The following is a 16,823-nucleotide window of genomic DNA, read 5'->3' on the forward strand; positions in this document are numbered from 1 at the left end:
GTGTTTGCTTACATTGAGTGGAAGCTGATTGCACTTCCATACAGATATATTAATTCATTTACAATTCCATCATTTATTTCAAAGAACAAAATGTTTAATCGTCAAGAGACAATGATGTTCTACACCATAATTTTGAATTATTATTATTTATAAAAGTACTAGAAAGAAATAACCCTAACATAAATTCTTGGGGTGTTTATCTAACATTTTTAGAAATTTATGGTAAAGGTAAAGGTAAGGTAAAAAATATTTATTGTGCATAGTTATAAGACAATATACAACCTATACACAAAAGGACTAGACACAGATAACTGATAATTAGCCTACCCCTCAGAAAGTCAAGTAACTTACACATATTAAAAGCAATAATATAAACAAATTATAAAGTGTTATTAAAACAATGTAAAAAAACAGTATAACTTACATATACATACACAACACTCATACATGCTTGTGCAATACACATACAAATACGTAGTATAGTCAGACTCACACTCGCACACACACGCATATTATATTAATACTAATATTAAATCAAAAATTAAAAAACTAAAACTAAAAAACAGCAGCATTCGTGGAGTTATCGTTTTCCATGACCAACTCACGAATGCGTTTCTTAATCAGAGCAGCATTACGGAGTGTTAAGTCTTGAGGCACCAGTACATTATTTAATATCATACTTGCTAAATAGGTAAATGAACATCTAAAATATTCAGTTCGATGACGCATTATTTGCAAATCGTGTAAATTACGAAGCTGACGATCATGTACATCATGTCGCCAAACCAACTTCTCATAAAGATAGTCAGGAGTTGTATTACACAGTATCTTATTTACAAAAACACAAAAATGAATATAACGTCTTTCACAGAGTCTTAATTTACCGAACTGTCTAATAAAGGGAGTAACATGGTGAAGAAAGGGTATATATGTGACAAAACGCATGCAATTTTGAATTTTTTGCATTTTAAATTTATCAGCATTTGTAAGTAAAGGACCATAAACATAATCACAGTAATTTAGATGAGACAGAACTAAGGATTCGACCAATACTAATTTAATGTCAGAGCTCAAATAACGTTTTAAAGGCGCTATTTGCTTAAAGGAGATGAACGCCTTCTTACATAATTCACTAACATGTTGTGAGAATTTCAGGTCATTATCAAATACAAGACCCAGATTCTTTACTGAACTACAGTTTTCCAAAGGACAATTGTCAATATAAACAGCAAAATCCCCCAACTGTCTAGTTTTTTGATAAGTACCGATAACCAGGTTTTTACATTTATTTGGGTTAAGCATTAGAGCATTTTTATCGCATAACTCCTTAATCCGATGCAAGTCAGAATTAATAGTTTATTGTCAATTTCAAAGCTGTACAAAATTTGTAAGTCATCTGCATACATGTGCAAAGTAGTATGCACTACTGACGACACAAAGTCCGCAGTACATATACTAAAAAGTAAAGGCCCCAGGACAGAACCTTGTGGCACTTCAGATTTTATTATTCTAGGTTCAGAAAATAAAGAACCGTTTTCAGTTTTAATTCTAATAAGTTAGGTGGTAGGTGACGTGAAACCAAATATTATGACTGAGGCAATTAAATGACTTAGAAAAAAATCTAAATGTAACAGCAGCAATATAAACTTAACAAAATGGCGATTTAAAATATTTCATTGCCTCCTATAGTTACGGATTCAACTTAAAACAGGAAAATAACAATTTATCGTAATAAAATATGTATGACCACACTATGGTTGATTAAAAACGAGTTTCCACAAGCATTTAATAAAATATGGTAAACCCTATCAATTATTCATACTATATATTATTTTAATAAATATTCATGATAAAGGAAATAGCATATTTACGTTTTGAAATTCTGGGGCGTTGTCGTTTTGATCGGCAATGATTACGGTTACCGGTACTACAACGACGTTGTTCTTGCCGCCTCCTTGGACTTCGTCTTCTATGCTCACATTAACGTTCAGTGTCGCATTAGTCTGCAAAAGATAATTTAATATTAAAATCTTTATCATATTTAGGTAACGATATAAGAAAGAAATTATACAAATTTTGATTTCGTAAGTAATAATAATTACCCGGACCTTCCCTTGCATAAACCTTTTGTTTTCATATATTAAATTAGAAATGTAAGTTCTCATTAACGTTCATTCGAAATCTGTCAAGTTGTACAAAAATTAAGGGAATTATAAAGCCCTTCCTAGTAATTTCTAGTATGTAAAGTTTAGAGAAGGTATTCTCGAGAATTTCACATGCTTTCGCTGTCAACTGGTAAAACGTTTGGCAGCAAAATGTAGTTGTGTGCAGGAGCGACATTTCAATAGTCACACTGCAGTCAGATGGCTTTCAGTCCATCGTACATTCAGATATTGCATGAAACTGTCTCGAGATTAGTTGGTAAAGTTTTCTTTAAAAATGTATAGTAAGAAATGTGTTTTGTACGATATATAAAATTTTTGTAAAGTATAGTATTTGTGCTAATAATGGTTTAATTAATTTTGACAGTCTTTACACCTATTTTATTTGCTGCTGAAAATTATTAAGCTTATGAAATACTAAATAATTTCTAGACCTCCAAATTTGTCTTATTTGTTCGACATAATATTAAACATCACATCATGACAATTGATCATCATCGATATTCTCTATCTAACTCACGAGGATTTGAAACAATTAAACAATGTCATAGATAAATATCACTTGCCACATATTCAAGATTTAAATTACGTATTTATAGTTATAACATATTTTCAATAATCGACCTTAAAGCTCAATATCAGATTCCAGTTGACATTCGAAGAAATTATTTCGATCTTTTTGAATGTCTTAGAATGCCATTTGGCTTAAGAAATGATCGCATTTGGAACATTTAAATCAAATATTCGAAAGATTAAGCACTATTAACACAAATCCTTCAAAATGTGAATTTAGTGTTACAAAATTGTTATCATAATTTTCAAAGTATGTAAAATTATTATGGCATACTTCAAAAAATTCAGTTCGACACAAATGAGATATCTTTCATCTGTGAAGTTCTGTCATTTATGAATTTATTTTCGAAATTTATTAGAAGGCCGCAAGTTTTTATGAAATATTAAAATTTTACAACAACTAACAACTAAACTGATGCTGGGCCACATACTACAAATATATCCAAATTTGTAATTGAAATACATAAGGGACAGTATTGGGTATGGGGCCAGGTAAAAGTAAAAACGCTCAACTTCATCATAATTGACGCTTGCTTATACCTACTTCGTAATCTAAGGGCTTAACGACTGTGACATCTCCAGTGGTGTGATCAACTTTTAAGGCATCGGTCCCCTGAAGATCATAATGAACGGGACTGTTTTCTGGATCACTGCCTTGTAAAGTATATATAAGTGTGCCTACAGGTGTGTTTTCCGGTATAACTATGTTGTTCATGTCTAGGATGAATAGGGGTGATAAGTTGGCCAGGCATTCTGAAAGAAAAAAGAAAACATAGTTTATAAAATCAGACGTAAATATATTAATCACAAATTCAATGTCAAGTATTCAGAGGCTTGGATTTTAAATTTTAAATTCTGTGGTGGTTTTAATTCTTTTACGACCCGTACTGTTATTTAAATATGGATTTCCGGGTAGTTATATCGTGGCTTATGTACTTAGTCACTATCAGTTACATACTTATAATGCACTTCCTTAGCTTTAGCTTTGTTTTAACCTGTCATTGTTGTTCTTGGTCTAGGTTCTGTGGGGGGGGGCGGATATGTTATAAGAATCCTTAGCTCTCCCTGATACTGTTTTCGGTTGTTGGTTTTAAGGCCGCTACATACGGACTGTGAGGAAAGATTGGAAGCATTGGATGTTGTCTAAAGTTGGTTTCGTTCGTAGTTGCATTAAAAATAAAAATAAGGATTGAAGTTGGTAGCAGAACAAACCTAGGGAGTCTGCCAGTGGCAGTGCCTAACCCAAGAACAGTACGTCAAAGATTCTTAGTTAAGGATAAGAAATAACATTATAATCAATCGATACTGAGTGTATTCTTAGTAGTGTAAGAATTATTACATTTTTTCTAAATACATCTGCTACTGGCGATACATTTATTAATAATTAGGGAAAAATAGCCTAAGGGTGAGTATTGATTTTTTTTTGTTAGTTTATTGTTTCGCGGTTGCTGACATTTTCTGAGTCAGACTAATTATTAAAAACGTAAGTAATCCTTATATATTTGTTTGGCTTATAGTATTTGCGAGGATAAAATGGGATTTAAAACAATGTTTTTGAGATTACGCTATTATTATATTGTTCTCTGATATACATATTATATCTATTTATATGTTATTTTGCGCAATGTATCTACTGAAAAGTTGCAGAAATAGTAAATTTAAATTTTCTTTAGACTTATTTAAAACGTAGGAGAACGCAGATAAAAGAAATCCAACCTAGAGCATTCTGTTAAGTTTTACGTAGTTACAACACTATTTGTAAATTTCAATCAAATCGTTATTTAGAATTTACAAAGAAGTTAATGGAAATAAATGACAAAATTCAGAATAGTCAGTTCAAAACATCCATTACAATAGAATATGTCACAGGACACTCAACGCTAAAGAAAAATTATGATTGGGCACTGTTCTTATTTAATTAGTCCATTTTAAAATAAATTTAAATAGGGACATGAAAAAATTTTTATTAAATCGTACACTGTAAGAAAAATTGGACTTATTTTCACTCAATTTCACTCAATAATGTCCACACCCGATTGAGTGCAATTTTCCTCTATTAGTTTGTGTACATCTAAAATTTTATGTGTGAAACTATCAGTTTTAGTTAAAATATTATCAAAAATGTGTAAAATTATCAAAATGCTCAATATTGATTGAAAATGTACTCAATAGTTTTACTCAATGGACTCACTACGTATCTTTTGCCTTCACTCAGACCGATTTATTTAGAGTGTGTAGAAAAATTAGATAAATGGAATAAAAGACATGCGTGTGCTTTTGGGCATCTCATGTCCTAAGAGTAAGCATTTGCAAAAAATATTAGGTATTTCTCTATACAAAAAAGTCATATCAATTTCGCAAATCATTGACATTAGGTTTATTGGATCTAAACCAAATCGAAGGACAACTTACTGAGAACGCTTTGTATTTAATTTCATTTATATTTTTGCATAGTCATTGTGAAATTTGTATGAATTTGGAGTCATATTTAAAAAGAATTATAATCGAATAATAGTATATATTTTTAAAAACCTTTTATTATCACCTATTTTTGTGAACAGGTATTTTTCCAGCTGGAATTAATTAATATCCATTCTATTTTAATGATGAAAGTTATTTGCGTTTTCTAATAACTTGACACGGCTGAAAATTTTCTTTATGGGACCTGTCATCCATTAACTAATATAATATATCCGTTTTGTTGCTGGAAGTTATTATAGAATTTATCGATGTTAACGAAAACAAACAAGTGGAAACAAAGTGAGGTATGAGCTAACTCAATTAGCTGTCAGAAAAACATTCTTTATAAATTTTCCAACAACCACTGTCGACCATTTCTCATTCTCGTCCGCGGTACCGTAACATAATTTTATAAGCACTTTTTTACGACTTCCATTCAAACCGGTACACCTACTAATTTCCACGGCTACGAAAAGCTTCCCGTGACGAGTCGGCTTTCATCGGGCTCGTAAATTGGTTACTTTTTAATTGGTTGGTTCTTTATTAAATTAAGAATTTATAGCATTTTTATATGCAAAGGTTTATTACAATTGCAGAATATTTTAAAAGTAGGTAAGACGTGCATATTGTCGTATCTCATCCTCTGCAAAAGTATTTTATGGAGGCTATATCAATGGAAATTTTGTATTAATTATATTATGGTGACTTGGGTTAAAATTTCTCATTCTTGTTGCTTTTATATTTAATTATTTAGATAAAACGTTTATAAATGCGAAAAAGGTTTATTGACTTCCTAATTCATAATAAATCAAAGGATAAAAATGCATTAGAACTAATTATAAAATGTAGTCATATATTTCCTTAGGCATTAACTATAAATACACAATCCTTTGTGTTTATTAGTTCCATACACAAATCTTCGCGTTCCAAGTGCATTGAATGTCCAATACACCTCGACAATTACACTAGAATATATTTATTTATTTATATATTTAGAAGTTACAATATCCAAAGGGACAAAGTCCCTAATACAAGATACGGTAAAACAGAAAACCTTAACTAAATTTTAAAAGAAAAAGACAAACTAACATTAACTGTAAAAATATAAATACTATATAAAATAGAGCAATCAAAATATAAAATATAAAATCCAGACAAACAACTTAAGTATAAACAATAACTGACAAATAGAACAAATAATCTAACTAACATATACAAGATATTGGAAATCACTGATATATGGGCCATGCTATTAGTAAATTGATACGAGGTGTGAATAATTGTAAAACAGAGTGAAATTTGGAATTAAGTCTAGGAACATGATATAAAATCCTTGAGACTAACGAATCTGCATTTAAAGTGTTATTTATGATTTTTAAATGGAATATAATTGAAAACATAATTCACCTACGACAGAGACTATTAAAATTAAAACAAGAAAACAATAAATCTTGAGGTGCATCACGGGGAGGATAAAATCCATAACTAATAAAATGAATAGTCTTTAAAAATCTCCGTTGTATATTTGGAACCTTTACATTCTGAAAATCCTTAGAATTTCGCAGAATAAATCCTAAATTCTTATAAGCTGATTTGGTTACTAAACTAATGTGCTCGTCAAACGATAATCTAGTATCGAATGTAACACCAAGGGCAGTAAATTGCGTACTCTATTTACCTAAAAAAGATTCACCAATTTTATAATCAAAATCTAAATTAGTTTTGCGTCGACTATAAGACATAATTTTACATTTACTTACATTCGGAGGTAGATTATTATATGAACACCAATTGTGCAATCTGTCAAGATTATCTTGTACTGTGGTACAATCGGTAGAGTATTTAACTTCCAAGAACAACTTCAGGTCGTCCGCATAGAATAAATAGTTGACATCGATGAGGCATTCAGTTGTCATTAATAAAAATAATAAATAAAAGTGGTCCCAGGATTGACCCTTGCGGAACTCCTGAAGATTGATGGAATTTACATGATTGAAAGCCTCGATACTGCACAAATTGGTACCTATTACTAAATAAGATTTACACAGAGATAATAGAGCAGGGGATATACCATATGACTCCAATTTCAATGTTAATAAATTATAATCAAGTCGATCGAAAGCCTTGGAAAATTAAGTATACACATCAGCATGACTTCCTGCATCCAAAGCTTCAGCAATAAATTGGGTTTTCTCAACTAAATATGAGGTAGTTGACCGACCCCTCATAAATCCATGTTGGTACGGAGATATTGATTTGCAATATGAAAATAAAGTCGATTGTGTAAAATTATTTCTAGGATTTTTGAGAATTACTTATAATAGCTATGGGCCGGTAGTTAGTTATGTCGTTCTTAGTACCGTTTTTATAAACGGGGCATATTCGCGACTCTTTCCATACTTGTGGATAATCTTTATATGTAATTACAGAATTGAATATGACTTTTAAAGGTTTTGCAAAAATTGTTTATATTAAGCTAATAATCTCCATGGGTGGCATATCAGTAAGGGAATGTACTAGTGAGTCAAATTATTATTTGATCAAAGCCCCAGGGAAATTTAATAATAAATTTTTAAAAACATGGTATTCGTTAATGATTTAATTCATTGTAGCTGTTAGATTGACTTCACTTTGTAGGGGTACATAGCTTTGAATAACCCAAAATACGAGTCTACTTCATTAAAATTTTATAATTAAATGATATTTATATATTATTTTTAATACATCGAATTACGAGACAATTATGTACTACACTTTTTCCATATGTATTTCAGAAAGCGTCAGTTTCAGCAAAGTAAATTTTTTTACAGTACCCGCTCTACATAATGGGCTGAGAAAAACTTGTAATATGTACATTGTTTTTTGATATTTTGGTAACTATAACTTGGGGATCTGATGTATTCTTTTTGTTTTGTACTGATTTTGTGTCCTAGTAAAGACTAATAGAGAACAGGAGCTACAAAAGCAGGAACTTCTGGAAGCTAAATAATCTCCACTGGGTCGACGTTCAAACTCTCTTCTCGCAGGCTCTGCAAGACCGGTTTATCGGCGCCTCGCTTCAAAAACTCGAAACTGCGGTGAATTATTTTTGAAAATTCGAAAGTATGATAAAATTTTAACTTCGAAAGATAGGTAATTGTCGAGGATTCTGGTTATAATGAACTAATAAATGAAACGCGCTGTACTTTTTACTATCCTTGGACTCTATTTTGACGCAAACCAGTACTTATTTCGATTTGCCTAGAGGTCATTGCGTAATATTTAAGTAACTTTCCACTGTCTGGGGGATGTGTGGTTCCACTCGCACAAATGAATGAATACATCTATGGTTTAGAAGCGTTTCGGCACGGCCCATTAGTCGGGATCAGGAGGAGAATGGGGAGCAATTTTTAAACTACACATCCGCGAATGGCCGCTCTGGGTTTAGGTTGAGTTAGGGCTGTTTTCGGAGTTCGCAATGGATGAGGGTTAATTAGAGTAATGCGGGACTTGGGGGTCGTACGCGAGAGCGTAAAAAATAAACTTAAGTGATAAATTCGCGAGATTTATGCAATTCGTGCATTTAATTAATTGGTAGCTCTCCTGAGAGTTGGGAAGTAGGCACTTTTGGGAAAATAATAGGTTTAATAAGATGTTTTAATTCAAAACTTTCCTATTATTTTACCTTCAAATTACAGGAGGTCGGAGGATAATATTTTAAATAAGGCGTAATGAATTGGTGCAATTACTAAAAACAATTTCTTCAAGTTATATTAAGTTGTAATTTTACACTTATTGTGTAATTAATCCAAAATGTAAATTTACATTATCGATATTTGCATATTTACGACAGCCAAAGAGTATTTTTATTAAGAAATAGGAAAACTACATAGTATTTTAAAGAAGAAAAAAATAGGCATAATTATTTTCTAATATTTTTAGAAAGAATATCTCTTCTTTACTTAAATAGTTTTCCAAGACAGGCAAAGTGAAGGGAAAAAACATTAAATAAACTCATTCAACTTGTTTTCAGGAATTAGAATGTATTCCTTGTAGAAAATAGAAAATAAACGTACTTTACTTCGATTTGCAGTTTTTGTGTGCCCCTCGTACATAACATACGTTTTATGAGTTTCCATAGGCGCTATTTTGATTTGACGTCATGCAGAGATAACTGACAATCGAATGAATTTATTAAATTTATAAGCACAGGGTGATTCACTAAATTTTGACCCCCCCATTAACTTTTTTGTTTTTAGAGTAATAAAAAAATGTAAAATACAAAAGTTGACCGATTTTTTATGAATTTTTCGAAAATAGAAAAACAAATTAAGTCCATACAAAATGGCCGCGGATGTTAACTTTGTCTATTTAAATGGAATACCCCGTTTATTTTTACATATTTGGATAGAACGTCGAGCATAGTCATATAGGGTTTGTTTTTTATTAAGAAAATAAAATATGTTGTAATTGTTAGACCTCTTTCAGGTATTTCTGCCTTTTTTCCAATTACAGATTTAGTTGTAATATATTTTGACATATCGGACATTGATATGGTCCAAAATGTATAGAGGTATTTTAACTAAATTTCACTAATTAAGCCGTGAGAGGCCTAATTACTCATGGACAATGTTATATGGTAGGCCGTGACAGTGACAGGTAATGTCATGACAACATTGTTATTGTTTGATAGTTTGTATTATTATTTAATTAGAATGGGTTACGCAGAATAAAAAAATAACAAAGTTAACATCAGTGGCGATTTTGTTTGGACTTCATTTGTTTTTCAAATATCACTTTCGAAAAATTCATAAAAAATCATGCAACTTTTGTATTTTACATTTTTTATAACTCTTAAAACAAAAAAGTTAATGCCAATCATCCTGTACATAGTTTTTTTCCTATATGGGATAGCGCTGTTATTAAATCCACTAGTTCAATAAAATATTTTTATGAGTTCTAGACTTTTAGATGGACTGGAAAAAAATTATGAAGACAATTTTTAACACAACACTTGTGATTTTGTGTAAAATTCGATACAAATAATTTATTTTCACTTGTTATAAATAATAGGCAAATAATTTCACTAAAATTAGTTTTTTTTAAGTTTTAAATACCATAACAGATGAATTGATAAATATGAAATCGATGTACATGTATGGTATCTAATTAATTTCAATATAATCAAGTCTGAGTAAAAATTGACTTGATAATAATAATTAAACCACTCATATTAAAGAAAACTTAATACTTATGAATGATCATAGTAAAGTAAAAATTAATTCACTAGGTAGATAGTAGGTAGTAACAGAAATTTGTATTTCAATAAAGTTCGACCTTTTGGTGGTAGGCTTTACTCATAGAATTGTATTCAATAAAATAACTTGCGGCATTATTATTGATTGTAATTTAAATAAAACGTTTTACATTGTATTTCTCCTAGTTCATTGTCCTTATTTTAATATTTCAATTCTTCAAATGAAAAAACAAAGAAAATGGATAAAAAACTCACAAAAACAAATTACTGTATACGTCAGACATGAATGTTCCCAAGTTTTGGTAATAAAAATAAAGTAGATTGATTTTCGATAAGACAACATAATGAAACTTTCTGTAAGTAGGTTAATGTTTTTTTGTCTGATTTCTTCCATAAGAGATTTTTTATTATCCAAAAATAGTTTCACAAATCAATTGCTGCAAAGATTTACATCATTATTTTTTTATTAATTAATTTATTTATTTCATTATATTTTTATTAATTTCAGTGATAAAATACAGAAATATTAAGGATGGTTCCAAATTGCTTCTCAACATTTTCAGGACGTAGTATGTCTTAAATAAAAGTGCCTTTCTGTATAAACTTTTTTCATGTATAAATAAAATGTTACCTATAGTAAATATTGAAATTGCATGCCATTTTCAGAGTTTGTACTAATGTATTATAAACTTTGCTTTTCCTGAATCTCCAAAAATAGAAATCTAAAAGATTCAGGTCAGGTGACCTGCCAGGCTAATCTACTACTCCATCTTGCCCATGTCATTAAATTTTTTTTTATAAGCTAGTAAACATTTTGATATTGACATTTGAAACGGTTGACTGCCAAATATTAAATATTCTTCTTAATCCTCATCAACTATGATTTAAAAAATAAATTAAAATTAAATAACTTGACAACTTGAAAAATTGTTTATTAACGATAAACTTCAAATAGCAATTATTTCAATAAAATTACGTAATTGAATTGTTTTTTGTTAATCTGTTGCCTTGATAATTTGTTTTCAGATCTCGGTTGAAGTGGAAGTAAGAGAGTTTGGCCTGCTACATTTTTTGCATTTATATTAGGGTTTAAAAAATCTAAACGAATACAATAAATCTGCTATTTAATTAATTGGGAACCCTCCGAAACACAGAAGGTAAACAAATAGCTTATTACGGATTTGCTTCGTGCTCGATATGTTCAGGTATTTATTTCCGGAGTTTGGACCAAGTTCCGGGTTTAATTGGGAATTGCAAATTGTTTGCACATTAGGTAAATTACTTGGTATACAAAGGAGCCTAAACAAACTTAATACTATTAATGGGACGATCGATATGTACGAGTAATTTAATTATTTTTAACGGTTATTTTTCTGTTGCTATATTTTAGAATTTACTGACTCATTTCAATGTTTAGTAAAGCTGTAGACAATAAAAAGTTTCCAAGTTAAACCACATTGTGGTCCTTTCTAATGCAGGGCTTTATCGTTTTTGTATTTTGGACCCATTACAAACATTTTATGGTCAGGGCTGAACCCCTGTATTCACAGTTTAACCCTTTATCTTCTTACTTCTACTTAAAAATAATATGGATCACAAATTGGAGATCCAAGCCAAACTAATATATTTATTTTACACAATTTTCTGTATATTTTTGCCTGTTTGGATAGAGCTCTTCTTTAGAGTTACAGTGATGTAACATTTGATAGATCTATCTCTAATAATAAAGAAGATATGGTCAAAAGAATCTGCCATAAGCTTCTTTATTATTAGAGATAGATCTACTCAACGCTATTGTAACGCTTGTTTCGTAGATGTTTAGATAATATTGACGTGAAATCACAAGATTTTGGCATATGTATATAATTTATTTTCTAACTACTAAAGTAGAAAAGGGTAAGGACAGTAAAATGTTACATGAATAAGTCCACACAGAGTTTATTTTAAAAATCTATCAGAATCTTAAATATCTCAAGATAAATATCTCAATATTTAACTAAGAATATATAGTTAGAGCAAAAGTAAAAGATACATTTATTTATTTATTTATTTATTTAAAATACACATCCAACAGGCGATGCCCAATAACAGGATATGTTAAGTCTATTAATAAAATATAAAAAAAGTTAAAAGAAAAATGAACTATGAAAAAATAGAGAAAAAAATAAAAATAGGACAAACTTACAAATAACACAAATATAAAGAACAAAATAAAAAGCAACAAACTACAAAAGACATGTATGATTATATAAGTAAAGCATTTTTATATCATTAGCCAAACAACAAAAAAGATCGACATTATCTCACTGTACTTAGAAACAATTTGATACAATGGTGATGCTACTGGGATGTTACTACGTGCAGCGAGTAGACTAAAAACATTATTACTTCTAGCTGATAGTCGTGGTACTTTGATATTAATATTACTTAATACACCTGGACAGACCAAAATGTTATGTAGAACTTTACACAAAAACATTACTTGAAAAACAGATCTTCTTTTAGCAAGGACGTGAATATTGAAACGCTCAAGTAATAGATCATGCGGAAACCCCTGAGGGGGATATGTACCATCCAATAAGTACACAGCTGCGCATTCTGTAACATATAGCAGTCAGCAATGGTGTTTATTTCGCAAAATAGCTTAAGGTCATCTGTATACATTAAATGGTGTACTTGTAGATCAACCATGATGTCGTTTACAAAAAGAACAAAGAGTAAGGGTCCGAGTATAGATCCTTGAGGCACACCAAATACATGATGAAACTTGTGCGAATTAAAACCACGATGCTGAACAAACTGATACCTATTTTGTAAATACGATTCAGAAAGTTGCAAAAGTGATTCGGACACACCAAACCCATCTAGTTTGTACAGCAAGAGGTTGTGGTCGAGTTTGCCAAAAGCTTTAGTGAAGTCGGTATAGATAACATCGACTTGTTTCATTTTGTCAAGTTTTTCGCTAATAAACTGAGTATTTTGGACAAGATTAGTAACAGTGGATCTGCCCTTAATTATGCTGCTCCCACGCCAACAGCCCGGACAAGGATCTGTATAAAAAGCCATGTAATAGAATCTCAAATATTTTGGAGAAATTGCAAATAATAGAAATTGGCCTGTAATTAACCAATTCATTCTTGTCCTTCTGCCCTTCTTGTGCACTGATCACACTCTAGATAGTTTCCAACATTCAGGATAACAAGAAGTTTTTATTGATAAATTAAAGATAGTTGTTAATGGGGCAGCAAACTCAGAGGCACAGTCCCTTATAAAAATGCTGGTGTTAAATCAGGCCCTGTTGTCATTTTTGGCTTAATTTGTTTTATCGCAGTATAGACTTCATCTTGTGAAAAGTTTAATAAATTATTGATGGACGTATACAAATTTTATTTCTCCAAAAATATTTGTTGGTTAAAATTACTTTTTACTGACGTTCCTAATCGGCTCAACTATTTGCCTGTATCTACAGAAAAATTTGATTAAATTATGATCCGAGTTAACTGATTTTAGTTAAAAATTAAATATAATTTTTAAATTGTAATCTAGCTAACTACTGTTTGTGTTATGTAGATTCAAAGCGACCATTCGCTACGCTAAAAACAGTGTAACGTATAAAATATACCTTCAAAGAAACAAAGGCGCGTTCCTTAAATTTCTTCGACGAAAATAACATTTCCCGGGAAATGTTTTGTTTGAAATTCTCCACCCAGAGAATTCTTGATGGTGACACGTTCTTTTTCGCATTTGTAAAACTCTACCAGTAGGGATGAACCAGAAAGAGGGTAATAAGGAAAATAACGACACAAGAGTAATATGTATATAGAGTCGAATATATGTTTCTTGTCGAAAACCATGTAAAATTATTTGAAAATTTGATATATTGTTAAAATGGATCTAGGATTGTGATATGCATTTAATAAATACGGTTGTAATATGTTACAGACCTGGTGATTTCTGTCATTTGTAAAAGTTGTTGCTTGTTAATGAATTCAGAAAATTTTACAACTATCGATTGATTAAGGAAAAACGATTAATTTTAAGTCAAAAGTTTTAAGCTTAAGAGTTACAATGTAATAGAGTTTTAGAATACTTTTTTTCATTAAGGATCGACATAAAGTATCTGATTAAAATTTGAGACATGTTATAAGGGTCTGGGAAGCAATAAAAATCATCTTCAAAGATTAAAATTCTTGCATCAACAGTATAAGGAAGCTTGTACTGATTTTTATAAAAAACGACTATATTTATGAATGATTTGTTGATTCCCAAAAAATGCTTCTTGTGATTTTTTTTAATTGCTAGATTTCAAGTAAAAAGGTAAGATTCAATTTGTTGTTCCGAAAACTGTGCAATATTGAAAGCATCAAGAGTATACTATTTTTAGGATCCTGCCAGTTTGTGCCTGTTATGTGTTTTATAATAATATCTCTGTAAAAGAGCAAAAAAGTTATTGTAAATGTAGTGGTAAACTTATATTTCATAGATACGCACAATTTGGTGTCGTTTTCGTTGAAAGAGCACATTTACTCTTCTATTTTTTCTTGAAATTTAGCAAGGGAAAGTAGCAAATTTTTTAATGGAATTCACTGTCAATTCAAAAAATCCGTACAAACAAACAACAAATGAAATGAAGATGATTCTTATTGCTTTTCGCGCCCTTATAACGTACCAAATTTGAATTAAATATCATATGGCGATTTTTACACTATTTTTAATAAGTTGACTCAAACTCAATTGTTTTTACTTGAGGCATCTGTCTTTGTTGTACAGGGGTCTTAAATTCTATAGTATGGGCCTATGTGAGGATACAAAAAAATTAAATAAAATTTGGGACACGTGGTGTTAAATGGGATGAAGTAAGCTCAATTTTCAATCGAAAGTATTATCTTTGGGATTTGACAGAAGCGACTAAAGACGTCATCAATTATATTTTTTCTACATATCTATTTTTTTTCCTGTGAGAAAGCTCTCTTGTTTCTATATAATAATAATAATAATAATAATAATAATAATAATAATAGTAAAAATAATAATAATAGTCTTTATTGTTCTATAACAAACATACATATTACACAAACTAGGTTTCATTAGGTCGAACAAAAGGCGAAGTCTAGTCTGCACAAGCAATTTTGTGCACACTACTCAACATAACCTATTAACTAACATAAATTTTCTAACCCTAAATAATAATTATTAGTAATGACATTTAACCACAATTAAATAGTAGTATTATTGATAACATTGCCGCTCAAATAAAAGTCTTTTATATTTACTTTTGAATGAATATTGAGATGTATGGAAATGTAATGTATTAAAAAAATGTATATTAGAAAGGGGTAAAATTGAAAGAAGAAAATATCTGACAGAAGTCGCTTGTCATAAAATTAAAATGTACTGATAAAATTGAATTGATTTTTTTAAATGGGAAAGTATTGTAAAATAGTATTAAGTAAAGTAAATAGTGAGCTATAAAAATTTAAAATGTGAAAACAGAAGTGCGGTTACTAAGAAAAAAAAGTGTGGGGTTACGAGAAAAAAATATGACAGCTAGAATTTTTGAAGAGTAGAATTTTTAATAAATAAGGAAGATAAAGTTATTGGCAGAAGATAATAAAGTACTAAGAAAAGGAAGAACCATGTATCAGAAAGAATATATGAAAACGGTTTCGATACACATTTTGATTGAAGATTACGGAAGATACAAATACAAGTAAGTCTAATAACGAAAACAAGGTTAAAAACTGTTATAGAGAACAACCCAAATTTGAGAAGAAATTCACATAACTCAAGTCACCGTCAGGGAGCAGAAGTATACAGCAGGAAACAGTACAAGACAACACGGAATAAACTAACAGACGTTGGATAAAGCTAGAGGGTGCATAGTGAAACCAGAAGTGATCAAGGAGAAAAGAAAAAGAAGTTTAGTGCATCGGACAGTATTAACAAAAGGTAAACTAACTAAAATTTATCTAGACCCGAGTGAAATTTAGTATGGAATATTCGTATTTTGAACATTGTTTAAGTTAAGTTTTAGTATAAGGATTGGCGTAGGAAAAATATAATTTATTTAAATTGTATAAAAAAAATCAATTTAAATTTAATATAAATTTTTGAAAAACAGAATTTCATTCAGAGATACTTTCTTGTAAAGAACCACCCCTAGAGATAATAGAATAAATTTTTGTTTACATTCTATAGAAAAATTTTACTTTCAAATTTATTTTGTTTTGAAGAAATTCAATTTCCATATTAACCAAAATTATATTCAAGAATAATTTATTGTGACAAAGAGAAATATAAATTTCATTGAGACTAATGTCTTCTTTCTTAAGCAATTGAAGGTAAGTAGATATTCCCATTTGACCAGTTGAGATATCCAAAGACACATAAAC

At 30.1% G+C, this 16,823-nt stretch overlaps 1 protein-coding gene across 1 annotated transcript in view; it reads right to left on the minus strand.

Moving 5' to 3' along the window:
- Positions 1-3,493, minus strand: part of LOC108916112 (cadherin-87A-like) — a gene marked incomplete at its 3' end in the record, with an annotated part of 33,994 nt that extends 30,501 nt beyond the window's left edge. The window contains exons 1-2 of the mRNA XM_018722314.1: positions 3,280-3,493; positions 1,872-2,003 (exon numbers count right to left, since the gene is read on the minus strand). Of these exons, the coding sequence (XP_018577830.1) occupies positions 1,872-2,003; positions 3,280-3,450 (303 nt within the window). The remainder of the gene's footprint in view (positions 1-1,871; positions 2,004-3,279) is intronic.
- Between the last annotated feature and the right edge of the window lie 13,330 nt (positions 3,494-16,823).

The sequence above is a fragment of the Anoplophora glabripennis genome, unplaced genomic scaffold (assembly GCF_000390285.2).
Source record: "Anoplophora glabripennis isolate ALB-LARVAE unplaced genomic scaffold, Agla_2.0 scaffold1547, whole genome shotgun sequence".
NCBI classification, from domain to species: domain Eukaryota; kingdom Metazoa; phylum Arthropoda; class Insecta; order Coleoptera; family Cerambycidae; genus Anoplophora; species Anoplophora glabripennis.